Source organism: Chamaea fasciata, unplaced genomic scaffold (assembly GCF_029207755.1).
Source record: "Chamaea fasciata isolate MVZ Bird 193981 ecotype frontalis unplaced genomic scaffold, bChaFas1.0.hap1 SCAF_2, whole genome shotgun sequence".
NCBI classification, from domain to species: domain Eukaryota; kingdom Metazoa; phylum Chordata; class Aves; order Passeriformes; family Sylviidae; genus Chamaea; species Chamaea fasciata.
The window spans coordinates 43,507,218-43,523,501 of NW_027094087.1; the positions used below are offsets into that span (position 1 = coordinate 43,507,218).

At 39.8% G+C, this 16,284-nt stretch overlaps 1 protein-coding gene across 10 annotated transcripts in view; it reads left to right on the plus strand.

Moving 5' to 3' along the window:
- Positions 1-308: 308 nt before the first annotated feature.
- RNF17 (ring finger protein 17) overlaps positions 309-16,284 on the plus strand; it is a 40,836-nt gene continuing 24,860 nt past the window's right edge. For 6 of the 10 annotated variants that reach the window (XM_066175820.1, XM_066175821.1, XM_066175812.1 and 3 more), the window contains exons 1-13: positions 792-937; positions 1,547-1,638; positions 2,294-2,352; positions 3,288-3,343; positions 4,642-4,741; positions 5,847-5,939; positions 7,310-7,407; positions 8,152-8,323; positions 9,627-9,703; positions 12,003-12,077; positions 13,276-13,367; positions 14,907-15,068; positions 15,653-15,845. In XM_066175820.1, the coding sequence (XP_066031917.1) occupies positions 852-937; positions 1,547-1,638; positions 2,294-2,352; positions 3,288-3,343; positions 4,642-4,741; positions 5,847-5,939; positions 7,310-7,407; positions 8,152-8,323; positions 9,627-9,703; positions 12,003-12,077; positions 13,276-13,367; positions 14,907-15,068; positions 15,653-15,845 (1,355 nt within the window). In that variant the 5' untranslated portion in view covers positions 792-851. Of the gene's footprint in view, positions 444-791; positions 938-1,546; positions 1,639-2,293; positions 2,353-3,287; positions 3,344-4,641; positions 4,742-5,846; positions 5,940-7,309; positions 7,408-8,151; positions 8,324-9,626; positions 9,704-12,002; positions 12,078-13,275; positions 13,368-14,906; positions 15,069-15,652; positions 15,846-16,284 lie in introns of those variants that run through there. The other 4 variants (XM_066175814.1, XM_066175815.1, XM_066175819.1 and 1 more) reach the window with 4 other exon arrangements.

The window sequence follows — 16,284 nt, forward strand, 5'->3', positions numbered from 1 at the left end:
TTACGCGCGTGGCTTTTGTTTTCTCCATTAAACAGCCTTAACCCACGAGTTTTCCACCTTTTACTCTCCCAATTTTGGTGGAGCAGCGAGCGAGCAGCAGCGCGGGGCTCGGCCGCCGCCCGGCGTCACCCCACGACACGGAGAGCCCGCCATCCCCCAGCTCAGGGCGCGGGCAGCGCCGGCGCGGCGCGGAGGGGCGCGGGCGGGCGCGAGGGGCGGGGCGGGGCGGCCGCGCCCGGCCGGGATTGGCTGCGGCCGCCTCGAAAGGCGCCGCGGGCCGGCGGCCATCTTGGCGCGCGAAGGGCTCGGCCGGGCGGCGCGAGGAGCGGGCGCGGTGCGCGAGCGGGAGCCGCGCCTCGGGGCCGCGCGGGTGCCCGCAGCGCGGGGAGAGCGCTCCGCTCGGGCAGTAACCAAAAAATAACCAACCAGAGAAAGCTCGGGAGGTGCGGGGGTGGCCGTAGCAGTCCTTAGGGAAGGGAGTCGGGCTCTGTACGTGGGGTGGATTGCAGACAGGGAGTGATTACGGAGGTAGTTGCAGTGAGGAGAAATGATCCTGGTGAGGACGGGCGGTCAGGAGCGAGGAGGGAAGAGCAGCGGTGGTGCTTCCTGGTGTGCCCGGTAGTGATGGGTGGTTCGCGGTGAGGCAGCTGAGGAGTGCAGGGCAGGCTGCTGCTCTGTTGCATTTAGGTTTGATTTTCAGGGAATAAATGGGTGGATGCTTGATATGATTTCTGTGTCTATCCCTTCCATTTTGCTCTTAACTGAATGATGTGAACCTGTACTGTTGGCCCAAGTGATGACTGGGCTGTGTTGTAAAGAATTTGTTGGGTTTTTGTTTGTTTTTTTTATAAATGTCAGGCACCATGAGTGGAAGGGAAGAGTTCTCCTTGGATGATAGCAATAATGAACTTCCTGGAAGCAGAATGAAAGATGTGAGGTATGTGAATTTTGAGATGGTGGCTTTATTATTTTTGAGCTCGTGCAATTACCAGGAAATAGAATTGAGAAAATGTAGAAAGTAATATTTGTCTTCTGCACTGTTGCAAGTGAGTCCATTTTTCTGTGTTGTGTATGTGAGTAAAATACTCAGTTTGTCAGAAGCTTCAGTATTTGGAGTAGGTTCACGGAAAGAGGCGTTTTCAGTGCAGCTTGGTACGCTGTCAGCTGTTACATCATATTGGTTTGTATGTGCTTTTTACAAATTAGCTCTGATTGATTCAGTACGTTTTAAACAGTTAGAATTAACGTGATTAAAACTGATTACGTAACAATTTATTCGTGCCGGTTCTACTTATCTGAAAAAACTGCTTGCCCTAACAGCTGTAGTATCACCTTTATGTATGATGAATTCAGTGTCACAGAACTAAAATACTTTCCCAGTTAAGAGAAGGTAACAAATTTTTTGTGGCGTGTTTGGTTAACTGCAGCTTCTTCATAAAGTTATTTGGTAAAAGTAGATGAGCTTAGCTCTAAAAGAGATGGAAGTTACAATTAGTTTCTTACTAATAATCCTGATTATCCGAAATCTTTACTTTTACCTCTGAAGGCAGTCTTCTAAGCTACTAGAAGAGCACTTTACAGAACCACATCAGAGAAGTGGTGATTTGTGTCATGTGTCAAAAGCTCTCCGTGCAGAAGGTAAAGCTTTGGGATCTTTTTATTTCCAGCAGTTTTATTGTGTGCACTACTCACTGTTAGCTTTTATTTTATATGATCTGTTAAGGACAGTAGATGGGTTGCTAGATTTGATTTACCCACTGTTGCTACTTACCCAGTCCTTAGCAAGAAAAATCAATTCCTTTTGGTTCGCCTCCTGCTCCTTTTCTTGACAAAATGATTGACAGGCTTGTTCTAAAAGAAACCTTGTTTTTCTGAGTTTTTCTGCATGGGTGACTTTTTTCCAAGAGTTGAAAAACTGTATGGGATGCGTAGTATTTATGGGTGTTCGTGAAGCAATTTTTTTCCCATACATAACTATGCTTCTTGAATGTGTGGGTTTTTTTGCCTTTTTTTCTTTCATATGGTTATCCTTTACTGACTGTAGTAACAAAATATATACCTGATGATAATGCCCTAATTAGTACATGCAAGTCAGTCTTTGTAATTCTCATCTAAGTTTTATATCTACCTATCTGGATTTCTATTTTTAGCTCTTAAATTCTCTTATTAAAGAAAGTCAGGCTTCTAATTCCTGAATACTGTTTAGAAGACTGCTCTGGTGATGGTGTATTCCTATTGTCTCATGGATTAGGGTGCCCTGCAGGAGTGAGTTTTTCTGTGCTTGCTTTTACAGTGTTGCATGGTGATGGGAAGGACGAAGACACTGATTTGCTTTGCTTCCCTTCTCCAGAAGTAAGTTGATCTAAAGCTTTCAGTTCAGTAGTCACCATGGTGGTGTGAAGTAGCAATATTATAGGATCTTGTGAATTTTTACTGAGTGATTAAAGCAGACTCAGGTCCCCTCTGAGCTCAGGCTCTGTGCTTTATGACCCCCTACATCCCCAGCAGATGCTTGCTTGCATCTCTCATTACACAGTGTTGCTGTCAGATGTCCAGAGCCTGAGTTTAGGAAGATGCATTTTTACAATTCTCATTAGTGCCCCATGTTGCCAGATCTGTTCTACCCTCTTGTGTGCACACAGTGTGCAAGAAAGCAACTCATAGATATGTAAAGGTGAAGACTTAAAAGATACTAAAAAACCAACTTCACTTTGCCCAGTAGTGTGTAAGTTCTGAGGTTTTCTGTTTCTGCATCTAAAAAAAATGCCTTACACGTGACTCTTGTGTGTTATGTCATGTTAATGCCATTGTTTCATAGAAATTTATGTTTTGGACAAACGTGAAATGCCTTTTTTTTCTTTTATGAAATTCAGGTTTAGCATTTATTGCAAAATACAAATGAGTCAGATCTTTGGCATTTGAGCCCTGCCATGAAGCCTTATTGAAAAGGTGCATTGTAGAATCTGGTTCAGGAATCCAGTATGTTACAAGTTTTGCATTATACTGGGGAAAATACTAAGTGCAAACAGGAAGTCAGGATTCCTTTTACTAGGAACACCTTTTATTTATCAGAAAGGTGCACCGATGGCTACAGATGTTCTTCTTGGGACCTCTTTCCTTAGACCTCCCCCTGTACAATTCAACAGCATTTACTTTGAAGCTTGGTCTAATTGAAGTGGTGGACAGGGGTGGATACTGGACGGAAACAGGCATATAGAATACCTGTTCCTGGGATTTGGCTGCAACCCTGTGGTTGAACTTGTTTTCCTTTTCCTCTCTGAATTTAGAAAGGAATGGACTTTAAACTTGGGCTGTGTGGCAGCAGCTCAGAAAGACAAGCAAGGTAAATCTATTAAGACTTTTCATGTGATTAAATGCTGTCCTGGGGGAGGATTGAAGTAAGTGATTCCAGACGTTCTCCTTGGGCTGATTTTTTTAATGTGTTCTTTAAACTTCACTAACATGCTGTTGGTATGGTTGTCTGATACTGTGGGAACGTGTTGTGTGCAAATACTGTTTCATTGAGAGGCAGCAAAAACCAAATTGGTTTGGCTTGAAAATGTATGAAAATTTTAAGTACTGTGGTAGGTGGCTGATAAAGGTTCAGAGGGAGAGATACTGTAATGCTAGGCTGCGGTAGGAAGGACTCTGCCTCCTTCCCCCCACCACCTGCTGATCCCATTGCTCCTTGTGTTTCAATGACCAGTCACAACTATGTAAGGATTAGATGCCAGCAATATTCTGTGGTATTGTCAAATCTAAATTACATTCACTTGTTTATTTGCCCAGTCAGTGAACCTTCCTTCAGAACCTGAAGAAAGTCTTAAAGTGGGTATCTTCCCCCTGCAGTGTTATTGCTGTGGAGATTATTGTTCGTGCAAATAAGGGTAGTCCCAGATAATTCTTTCAGGTGTGTTGTATAAGGAACCTGTTCTGAAAGGAAGATGTAGGAAATTTATCTTCTGAGTTTGGTGCCTGTAACATGCACTGCTAACCTTGCCCAAAGTGAAAGACTTCATGTGTGGCTGTCAGTCTCTGCAGCAGTGTTCTCCAGATGCCCTCACTGTTGGTCAGACACAACAAACAGCCTTGGAAGAACAACGCAAGGCTTCCTTGCTGGAATAAGGCGGGTTTATGCAGACTGCTCCTGTGGGACTCTTGTCAGCTGTTGCAGAGGAGCAGCTGTGGGTCATCATACAAGGGAATTTAAGAGCCTTCCTAATAAGTTGCCAGTAAATAGTTTGGGTATCATTGGTCATGTATTCTAAAGGTTTTAACAATAACAAATGAAAAATAAATCCTGGAATGTTAATAGTCACGCATTTACTCTCACTGAGGATAAGAATCACTACCAGCTACTAAGATTTTGTTCCGCCTTGCCAAAATTGTCAAATGAAAAATAGCTACTTTTAAGGGGATTATAGTAAAAAGGAGTGGCATTTTTTGTTTGTTTGAGTGGTTTTGGGTGGGTTTTTTTTAATGGGGTATCTGCTATATGTGTGACTTCATCTGTTACACACATAGGTGTGTACATAGGTATTTAATGATAGATTTTGACATATTCCTGTAAAGTATTTGTAGGAAGTTTGGTACTTTATTTAAAATCCATAGGTCTTCTCTTCAAAAGTTTTTTGTTTGCAGGCCCTTCAGTCACAATACCAGAGAGAAAAATGTTCAGCACCCATTTTCTTCCTTTGGTGGGCTGAGTGATGGATCAGCTCTAGCTCCATCATCTGACATGGTGTGTTAACATGGAATTTCCTTCTATTCTCACTTGGTTTTGTATATGCATAGTTAATAGTGCCTTTTGTAAAAAAAAAATATTCCTGCAGCCTTAACAGTTTTATGCTATTGCACTGTCTTATCAGAAAATGGATGTGTAGCTAGAGCGTTCATAAAATAACTTGACAAAATGAGTGCAGCTCAGACCCCCCCCCCCCCAATGAGATCATATCTAAAGACTGTTCGTTCTATCCAGCTGCTGTGAAATGATGTATTTTGAATTTTGCTTCTCTTAAAAGATACCCCAGGCTTCACAACGTTTGAGTTGGGGACTTCTTTATTTGTTTTTAAATTTGGGGGCATCTGCAAGGCTCATGCTCACCTCCTTAAAACCGTAATTCAGGACAACAGGGTTGTTGGACAAATTGATCTCTCTTTAAATATTCTATTTAATTTTCTAACCTCATCTTTCTGAATGAGGTTTGTGAAGTTTTAGGCCAGGAGAACTGAAGCTGTGGATATTTTAAAGTGACTGGAAAGGAACTATATATCCAGTGCCAGTCGTGTTTTCTTCTGTGGAGATTGTCCTGTACATTGACCTTGGAAAAGTCATAACTTGGAGATGTCTGATGTGATTTCTTAGGTAGTTTTGTTGCAGTGCCCGTTAAAGTTTGAAAGTGGTTTTTTTTGTATCAGCAGAATACTGGGAGCTAGCTACATTTTGGGGGGGGGGGGGGGGTATCCCCAAGTGATATTCCTAAATATTTTACATTTGTTCTAGGCTGCAGTATTCCTATTCTTCAATCTTCCACGTTTTCTTTTCTCCGTATTAGTAACTTTATTTTGCTTTTTTTAATGTGCTGGTTTGATTTTTGTATGTGAGTATGCAATTAAATTGTTTTAAGAAACAAATTTAGGATCTGTTTCAGAAATCCTACAGTGTAAGTGTTCTCAGTGAAATTCAGGTGAGCCAAGTATTTTGTGCCTGATGGCCATTATGGACCTGCTCAGAGTCTTTGCATAGCTCATCAGTCACCCGCATCAAATGCCCCTGTCAAAATTGCAAATGGTTCTAGACCATCTTGTCTTTTAGTTGTTGTAAGCAACTTTATGTTCATTGGCAGACCTTTCCTCAGGGGAGCAACACTGGGCAAGATATTGATGAAGCTTTGGGCATAGCTATTAGTAATCTTGGCCACTTCCATGATGCAAGCAAGGTGGGTAAAAATCAGTTAAATAAATCATGAAATAATAAAACCTCTCCTAGGCTGAAGGTTTTTGTTGTGAGCAGTCACACATTAACACATTATTTAAATGTACTTTTCCTAGCTTTGATTTGATACCTGTTTTGTCTTTTAACTGTTCATGTTATTTCTGTGAATACACAGCCTTGAAGTCCAGGCTACAGCCTGAGAAGTAGTCTGCAAAGGAGTATACAAGCCTGTGCCTAATGTAAAGTTAACAGGTCAATACATACATTTAGCAGAACCATGTGCAAGCCAGTCTTTAAGTACTAAGTTTCTGTTTCCTTGGGTCAAAGTAAAATTCAGCTTTTGTTTTTGCTGTAGCAGCTACTCTAATTTTTTAATTCTAGTGTGCCTCTTTCTGCATTTAAAGGTGGAAAAGATGTTACAAGGGCAACAGAAGTAAAAAATGCAACAGAATGTGCAGAAAAATGTAATCAAGTAATACATTTTTTATGCACAGTATAAAACAGAATCCTAAAATACCTGATAATGCTGTTAATAGGTTTTATTGAGTAACTTTTGACTTTTATCAATGATAATTAATTTATTTAAACTTTAACTCATCTTAAATGTGCTGTAGAAAAGCTTTCAGCTCTGCCTTTGCCATCTCTTTGCATTTTACTTGTAGGATACATTGTATAGAAGTATATAGTGTTTGAAAAGCTTAGTTCTGTTAAGTGGAGTGTGAAGTGTCAGCGAGGCCTGTTCTCCCTTGCCTTTCTAATGGCCAGTCTTTCTGTTAAGCAAAGCTCTGTTGCATTCCTAACTTGTACACTAATAGCATCTTGTAAAAAGTCCCCACTTCAGCAGCTATAATATAATAACCCATGGGTATGACTGTGGGCTTGCAACAGCTTTTCAACAAAGACTGAGAATTGCAAAAGCAGTATTGCACTATTGAGATTTTTTCCCATAGTCTCTTCATTAAATGTAACTGTAGTGACAAAACTGATGTTCAGCCAGAGGAAGAATTTTTTTCCCCTTCTTTATGCTCACAATGAGTTTTTAAAACAGTGGAAATCTCAGCATGCTGTTACCTGTGTATGGTGCTGTGTTTGAATGTCAGGTAAGGAAAGTAGGACATTGGACACAAGATCTGTTTCTTGCCTCATAGACACAAAAGCTTCAGTTGAGGAGGATTCAAACAGTGCCAGCTGACTCCAAGTTAGAGAAAACAGAGGGTCGTAATGAGCTATAAGTGGTTTAACGTCTGTCTGCTGGGGTATCCATCACTGTCTTACTGTTTGTTGCTTCTGTTCTGAATTTTAAAAGAAGTAATATTGTGAGACTAATAAAATTATAATGAAATAATGCATGTTTATTCATAATGAACAAAATAGATGCTGGAATTCTTGGAGTTGAAAGTAAAGCATAAAAAGGACGAAGTTACAGAAGCTGCGGACAGAACATTTGATGAACTGGTTACTCTTCTGTCAAGGTAGTAATCTAGTTTTGTAGTATGGCACAGGTGAGTTACTTTTATCACAAACCTCTTTCTAATTCAGGTAAAAGACTAAAATTTTGTTTAGAATTTTCTCATAGCTGTATTCCATAGTACTTGTCTTCCATTTTTACCCTTTCGTTGTGGCATCTGGGAGCTGGTTTGCGTGATTGGAAAACACTAGCTTATGCTGTCTCTGAAAAAGATCAATTTTTGAGGGCTTTTAATACTGTTGTTATTACTGTGGATGATAAATTTTAATAGCAGGGTCTTTTTAATTGACGTTCTCCACATTTTCAAGCTGCTACAAGCCCAAGGACACTTAATTTGTGGATTTTCACAAATATTTGTATCTTCAGATTGAGAGGAGAGAGGCTCAGCTTTCCAGAAGAGCCTCTGGGGGTGGGGGGAAAGTCTTCAGTCTTATCTTAGTAGGATGAATTTTAAGATCCAATTTCAGTTGGGTGTGTTTGGAAATATCAGGAGGCTGAAATGGAAGATTGCTCCTAATATTTAAGTAATAAATATTTTTTCAATGTGAACTCTTCAGCTTTTGTAGTTCCTCCAATTACAGAATGCATTTGCCATGCCTCTGCTTCGCCCTGTTTGGTGAAGATGATCCTTGTGCATGAGATGTATCCACTTTGTATTGCATGGCTGACAGCTGTGTGTTACGGTTCAGATTTGAGTCTGTGCAGCTGAGTGCATGTTGAATTCTGAAAAGTTATGTTTTTAACACAGGAAGAGGAAATTGTTCGCAGAATTAAAGGAGAACATCAACAGCTACAGTTCCAGTATTGCAAAAGCTAAGGAAGTCATTGAAGAGAAGAAGAAGCACTTGGTTGGTGCCATTAGGACAGCAAAGGAGCTAAAATTTTCACATTCTCTAAGAGACTGTTGTGATCTTGCTCAGGTAATAACTTTCTTGCACTGTGAAATAATTTATTTTTGAGGAATATATTAAAATTTGGATTGAAAGTTTATGGTCCCAGTTTGCTGACTTCAATACTGACATTTTTGGGGTATTACGTTCTTATCCACACAGCACAGAATTTGTATTTGGTCTTAGTCACAAGTTAGTCTGGTGACCGATGTGGAGCGAAAAAAGGTGGTTCTTGCCTTTAAGAGTTTGGCTTCTGAAACAGGAAATGGAGGGGGAGGATAGGAAAACTGACATAGTGCTGATCAGTGAAAAAGTTGTGGTTGGATCCGTTCAGTTTCTCAAACCTTTTCCATTCCAGAGCCCTCCAGCCTTCCCACTGAGCTAGTCCAGAATTCATAGCCACGCTTGCTTGATCCTCTTGGTCCCAGGCCTTTACTTGTATTCTTTCTCCCCACCATATCTGCTGTTCATAGAAACCCATACTACCTTCCATGCTGTGTCAGAGCAAAGGTCCATCCTGTGAAGAAGTCTTCTGTCTCTGGCAACAGAGAGGAAAGATGCTTGGAGGAAGCATTCAAGACACTGGAGAAGTTTAAGGTTAAGGGTTTTAGTATCAGTAGGATACATCAGGGTCATTACATGGAATAAACATTACCTTATTCTGTCATAAGCTTGTGAAACATCTTTAATGTCATTGTAAAGCTTGTGGCACTGTGCATGGGTGCGTACATAGGCATAGGCAGAGCCAGTGGGTGCCACCTTTTACTCTTTAAAATGAGGTTTATGTAAAATAGCTTTCTCTGTTATTTCAAAATGTGCTACCCAGTTATTTCATCTGGAGCCTTTGTAGTCCTTGTGTTGAGAAAAAGAATGAATAATTGGTCTTGTCATTCTTTGAAGAAATGTGCTTTTCAGAATCCTCCCCCCTGCATCCATTTGTCACTTTCCATGTGAAGAAACTGGGTCTTCTGACCCAGAAAAGAAGTCTAATCCTTCTGTTTTTTTCTGTCATTGACTTCCACCAGTGTGATTTTTTGGGAACTGGCAGCCAGCGCTCTCCTCTTATAGGCTTGCCTTTATGCTTAGAGGTCACTTTCTCATGAGATGTTGAAACAAAAGGAATATATGACTTTTGCTTCTGTTTATATGCTCAGATTACAGAATCTCAACCATTAAGTCTTTGTGAGGCAAGAAGTCATGTTTGAGAAGTAGCTGTTGGCTGAACTCAGGGAATTTTTACGGTAAAATTAAAGGTGTCATGTTATAGATAATAGGCGTGTGCATAATCTACTTTCTGTTTAATGGAAGCTAAGATTGTATTTCTTAATTTCAGATTATTTATGACTTGAAGTTGCCAGTGGAGGCTGAGCTCTCAGAAGTGAAGAATCTAAAGGAAAAAATACTTTCAAGGTAAATGACTGGAGCTGGAGATCTGCAGGGAGGTAAAAGGAGGCACAGGTTTTCTTAATTATAAAAACTGTTCATAGAACAGTTAAACAGCAGAAATTGAGCTTCTTCACTTGCAGTTGACTGAAAAACTACTACTTCAGGGCATAAGTATGAACTCTTTACTAAAAATAGGCAATAGCCTTCATGTGAGGCATGGGGGAGAAAGCACATACAAGTTGCTGAAATGTAGACAAATACATATGCATTTTAAAAATCCTTGACAGACTTCTGACACTTCTGAACGTCTTTCCTTACAAGTAAAAATAAATTCGGAGAATAATGGCTTGATTTTTTTCTTTTAGTGGATCAATTTCTGACCTTCAGGAAACACTTGCATGCTTTTTGCTTTACCAATGCCTAAAGAAAGTTATGGAAAATCCCAGATGCCATGCTGTCCTCACTGGGAATGACTGATGATTTCTGTGGCAGGAATGAGTAAGACAGTAGGTCACAGCTGAGCTCTACACCTGACCTCATGCAACTTGGCCATGAGGCTGGTCAAGAGCACTGCAGTTCCTGGTGTATAGCAGCCACGCTCAAAAATGATGGAGGGACAGAACAAAGATGGTGTATTCCAGATACTCTGGAACATCTTGAGGATCCCAGTATACTTCAGGATGTGGAACCACGCTGGGAACAGAGTGGGGGGTGTGAGTCTGACTGGCACAGAGAAATGAAGCTTAGCAAGTTGATTATTTGTGTGCTAAATGCAAATAGTTTTCGTAGGATCGCAGAATCGTCCAGGTTGGAAAAGACCGTTAGGATCACTGAGTCCAACCATTAACCTAACAGTACCAACTCCACCTTTACCATGTGTTTAGATCTGATGTCTGCATGTCTTTTAAATCTCAAAATCATAGAATGGTTTGATTTGAGAGGGACCCTCAAAGGTTGTGTGGTTCAAGTGTCCTTCAGTGAGCAAAGGCATCCTCAGCTAGATGAGGTTGCTCAGAGCCCCATCTATTCTGACCTAAAACCTTTCCAGGGATGTGGCATTTACCACCTGATTTACCAACAAGGCCAGTTGTTCTGCTGTTTTACCACTCTTACTGTGAAAAATTCCCTTTATCTAGTTTGAATTGTCACTCTCTTAGGTCAAGGGTAATGGTTTTAAACTGTCTCAGGAGGCTCTACCAGAAAATTTGTGCCTGTCTTTTTGGAAGGTGCTGTAAGGTTTCCCTGGTGCCTTCTCCAGGCAGAACAGCCCCAGCTCTCTTGGCCGCATGCCTCTAGGGATGGTGACTCAGCCAATCCTTGGGTGGGTTGTGCCAATGCTAGACAAAAATTAGGACGCCTCCTGTCATGTTAGTTGAATTTTTGGGTTAGAAAATGGATAAAACAATCTCTAAAATCCTCTTTTAGAAAATTTAGGGCCTACCTACCAAGTCACTGTTTGGAAGATGCTGTCAGTGATGAATGGCAATTTCAGAGAAGCCTGTTCAAATGCACACTGGTAAACTCCCCCAACTTAAAGCTGAAACATAACAAAACCCAATTTTTTTTGCATTGGAAAACTTTCAAAGAACTTCAGCTCAGCAGGGGACAAAGGAGACCTGATGAAGGACAAATATAAAGGTTTAACATATATTGGGCCACTCCAAAATTAGACCAAAGGTGGAAAAAACCACAAGTAGGAGTTGCATAGAAATTGAGGCACGTGCTGTAGGCATAACACATTGTAGAAGAAAGAGTGGATACAGTCCTGAAGGGGGAGTGGGAGAGAAGCACAGACATCTGTTCAATAATATTTGCATTTCAGTTTTCATTAATTAAAACTGGATAGAAAAGCTAAGGTATTTATTTAAGTTATATTCACAGTTCCATTAGCTTAAATGTAAAAGTGCTTAAAAAATTCTGCTCGTTTTCATTGGTAAAGAAAATAGTTAATAGTGTAGCAACAAACAAGCATATATTTTGGACTTGAGTTATGGTTTTGTTCTTTACAAAGAAAAAAAATTCTTTGTCTCTGTGCAGAATAATATATTTAACTAAACTTGAGTATAGATGTGAAAACTGAGTGAATGTTGCAGTACTCTGCATGAGGGAGAAAGCATAAGACGAGAATTTTTAAGTATGAACATGAAGATAAATGAGCAGCTAAATCTGGTTTTTGTAGGAAGAAATAAACTGGAGTAGGTAATTAATCTCTTACTTTGACCCTCCATGAATATTGTGCTGAAAAACACCGTAGCTCTCAAACTGCCAAAGTGATTTTAGGTATCCTTGTCACCTTCTGTAATATTTGTTCTCTTCTCTTGAGATTGTTCCTGAACACTTTCAAGATTACATCTTCATTAGAAAATTTAGGCGAGATTAAATGGGGACTGATAGGGAAGTAAGTATTTTTTAATGAAAGCTAATAGGTACAGTAATTTACCTGTTCTAATGGTTAAGTATTACCTTGAGATCAAATTTTAAAAAACTGTAGGTGCTTATGGAATTCTAAGAGTATATTGAAGCAAAGCAGATCTTTACTTATATGCTGGTATTTCAATCAGCATTCCAGTCAGACCAGTTTGTGTTTCAGTTCTAACATTTTGGTTTTACTTGTGTTTTGCCCTAGTGTATTTTGCTGAATCACTTAAATTATCTAGGTTTTATTTATGCTGTGTACTTCTCAACTTTGGTTGGCATTTAATGATTCAATCATGGAACTAGTTAGGCTGGAAAAGATCATTGAGTCCAACTGTAAACCTAACACTGCCAAGGCATCCACTAAACCATGTCCCTGGGTGCTGTGTCTACTGTGTTTGTGGTACATGTAATAGAGATGTTAATCATTTCAGCACATGAAAATGCATGTAAGTATAAATTAATCTCTACAATGAACAGCAAATACTGAAATTGGTAGTATTTCCAGTTCACAGTCTAAATACTGATTGTGTCAAATACCAAAAGAAATTCCTTAAGGTTAACTAAAAAACCCTTTTGTTTATAATTACAATTGCTTTTATTTTATTAGGGATTTTTTGTTTGTTGGGTTTTGTTGTTGTTTTGTTTGGTTGGGTTTTTTTCTGTGGTCTTTGACTAATACTTGAAAAAAATGGAATGGAGTTGCTGTTAGGGCTGTTGCAGTGAACCCTGAATATGCTAAAGAAGGCTTATTGCATACTATAGTATTTGGAAATCATACGTATGAGAGTGAGTAGTATCTGTTAGTACAAAAGCATCTGATCCGCCTTTTGTTTTCAACACCATCTGTCTTATCACAATATGAAGATTTTTCTCAAGTGGTTTCCATTTGTACTTGTGGTCTCTGATCATCCAGGTGTGGGGTAGCTCTTGCAGAAAGCTTTGCCTAAGCATGTGTGCTGTGTCTGTGACAATTCTTTCGAGGATTCAGGAGTTATGTTACTGGTTTTTTGTGGTCTTTGGTATTAAAAAATTGAATTCTGTTTATTTCTAGCAGCTCTTATGAGGCCTTTTTTGAACATAGTGGTGCATTCTTAAAACCTTTGCTTTGACTCCTGCTTTTCTGGAAACAGGCTGAATTTTGTTAACTTATTTCCAAATAAAATTTTTCCCAAATACAGTGAAGATAATGGACAAGACACTCTTATCCTTGATGACCAGGAAGAAATGCCTGATGTCATAATAGAAGAAATACTTGAAGATGACATGGAAGGCAAGTGTCTTAATACCTCATGCTTTCAGTGTTCTGTTGTTGAGTGTGATCTTATTTTTGAGTCTTGCATTATGTGTGTTTGGCTCATGCAAGTTCTTTAATGGTGTCTGTTTTAATTCTTTTGGGTTTTTTTCTTTTCGTTCTCCAATTTACCTTATTGAAAACCTTATCACAAGCTCTCTCAAAGAGAGTCAAATGCACTATCTGCTATGATGATTTACTTTGACTTGTGGTTATTGCAGTCACCTCAGAGTTGCTTTCACTGGCTTCTAGAGAAGTCTTTTCTGTTAGTTACCTCAGCTTCTTCAATCTTCTCCCAGGCCATTGTCCTCTGATATTTGGCAGGAGCAGTTAGGTTCCACAGCTTTGTTGGGTTTTCCCTGGATTGTACTAGTAAGATGAAGGGATCCTTCCCCTCTGTTAGAAGACTGAATCTGGAGTCCTGTGTGCAGTGTTGGAGCCTGTGGTACTGAAAGTCACTGTCACACAGGAGGGAGTCCAGCAGAGCCTGCCAGGCTGTGTGCAGGAGGTGCTCAGGGTCTTAGAGGTGTTTTCCAGCCTTAGAAATTCTATGATTGTGTATGCAAGACAAGATAGCTGATTCATCACTCTTTGGAAATGGTGACCAGGGGTGATCCGAAAGAGGGGAAATCTTTCAAGTCATTCAGACTTCTTGTTCAGATGCCATCTTACTGGAAATGGCCAAGAGAAATCTTGCATCTGTTCTGGATGCGACATTTCCTAAACTTGGAAGCACTGTCCTGGATACCTGCTCAGATTGTTTTGGATGCCAGGTTCTGTGTAGTCTTTCACCCATGGTGTTTCGCAGTTCAAAGATGACAGTGCTCAGATGGCAGTGCTCCAGGATGTTGGAAATCTCTCTGGTTGGTGTGCCCTGATCAGTCATGCAGGTGACATTCTATCTAGACAAGGTTGTCCACTCTTTGCACGAAGCTTTGTGGTATAAAATACTCTTGTAAGAATTGGGTTGTGGGGCTTCTAAAACCCTGTGGCCCAGTAACATTTGTTGACTAGCTTCAGAAAGAGAAACCTGTCTCTTGTATCCTAATGGAAGGAGGTATCTGCAGTACAAAGGATTTGGATGCTTAGTCCTAAGTCTTGCCTCACATAGGGTCATCTCTTGGCTAGTTCTGTGCTCTTCATGCACTAACACTGAATAACTACAGGGAAGTTCTTAGCATACCTGTTCTTAAAGGTAGGAGTCTTAATCTCTAATTTGTTTTCTATGTCTTTGTTAGAGGGAATTAGAACTCTGAATTACACACTTAAATACAGGCTACCACTTTGTGAGACAGCCTTTGTTTTGGAGAGTAGCATAAGGGAGGTAGTTCTAAAGAACAATTTCATCAGGAAGCAAACACGGTAATAGTTTGAAATAGTATGAACAGACTTGTCAGATTAAAATCTGTTTGAGGTAATATTACAGTGATTAAAGCAACATAAACTCAGTCCTATGCCTGATAATATCTGTTGGAGTCACTTGGGGGTGTTTGGTAACTTGTGTTATGTCTCACTCAGATTTGACAGAATTGGTGTTCGTAAGCCATGTTATAAATCCGTGTCATTTCTATATTCGGAGATATTCACAGAAGAAAGAAGCATTTGCTTTGCAGAAGAAATTGGAAAATTTCTGCTGTAGTAAGAGTTCCTATCTCCTGCCTTCAGACATTTTGGAAATAGGTGAATGGTTAATTTCTAAATGTCTACTACACAGCTTAAATACCACCTTGCATTATACCGTCCTTAGGATCATATTCTTTCTTTTTTCTCTCCTCCCCCCATTCCTTTATGTAGTAAAACAGTCCTTGTAAGGTTCTCTGACTGAATAGAAACCATTCTAGAAATCAAAATGAAAGGCAATAATACATTCTTAAATCATTAAAATTATTTCCTAACCCACGAGTTGATAATCTTACCCACTTCCACATAATGTGTTCAAAAAACTGACAAAAAGTATGTAATAAATTAATACGTCAGTGGGGGTTTTGCCACTTTACTCAAAGCTATAGGAAGTTTGCCAGAAATTGTTCGCCAAACACCTGCTAGCCATAAAGACACCGTGTAAGTGAATATGAGGGGAACTTCTAGTGGCAGTGGAGACAAGGTTTTTACTGTTGTTGTGTCTTTATTGTAGCAGTAGGACTCGGCATGCTGCTTGTGTGGAGGGTGGGAACAGGGAGCAATATGCAGAACTGTAATAAGGGTTTCAGTGTGAAATACTTGAAAATACTGAATTTAGTCCTTTTGTATTTGCTTCCATGTAGGTACTAGAACTTTCATTAAGAGTAAGGACACTGGAATGTGGTGCCGTGGAACTATCATTGAACTAATTCCTTTAGAAAGTAAAAATCAGAGGAAGAAGCCTTGTGGTCCAATAAGATACAAAGTGTGTGATGTTGCATTGCTGAAAGTATTCCTGATTGATTTTGGAAGCTCTGTGGTTCTGATTTTCTCAGGGTATGTTTATGGAGGGAGGGGACTTTGTCTGCAGTTGTCGTCTTTGACTGTTATTCAAAATCTCCTCTGAGGAACGAGTCCTTCCTCACCTTCACACAGGGGGATAACCAGATACCCAAATGGCTCTGGTATTCTCTTCAGACATATTCCCCTCAGAAAAAGTGCTACCGTATTTAAGTGCACAAGTGTGCAAGCCTGTATACATTAAAATATTTAACTTAACCTTGAGTTGTAAAAGAGCGCATGCAAGTACTAAGTATTTTTTTAAAATGCATTTCACTGAGACTTTAAAATTCTGTTTTATGGACGTTTATGACATTATGCCAATTACTGCAATAATAACTTAATAAAAGTCTGGGGTTTGGTTTGGGGGGGTTTAGGCATTGGGTTTGGGTTGTTTTGGTTCTAAGCTAGTGCTGCATTTATTCTCATTGACATT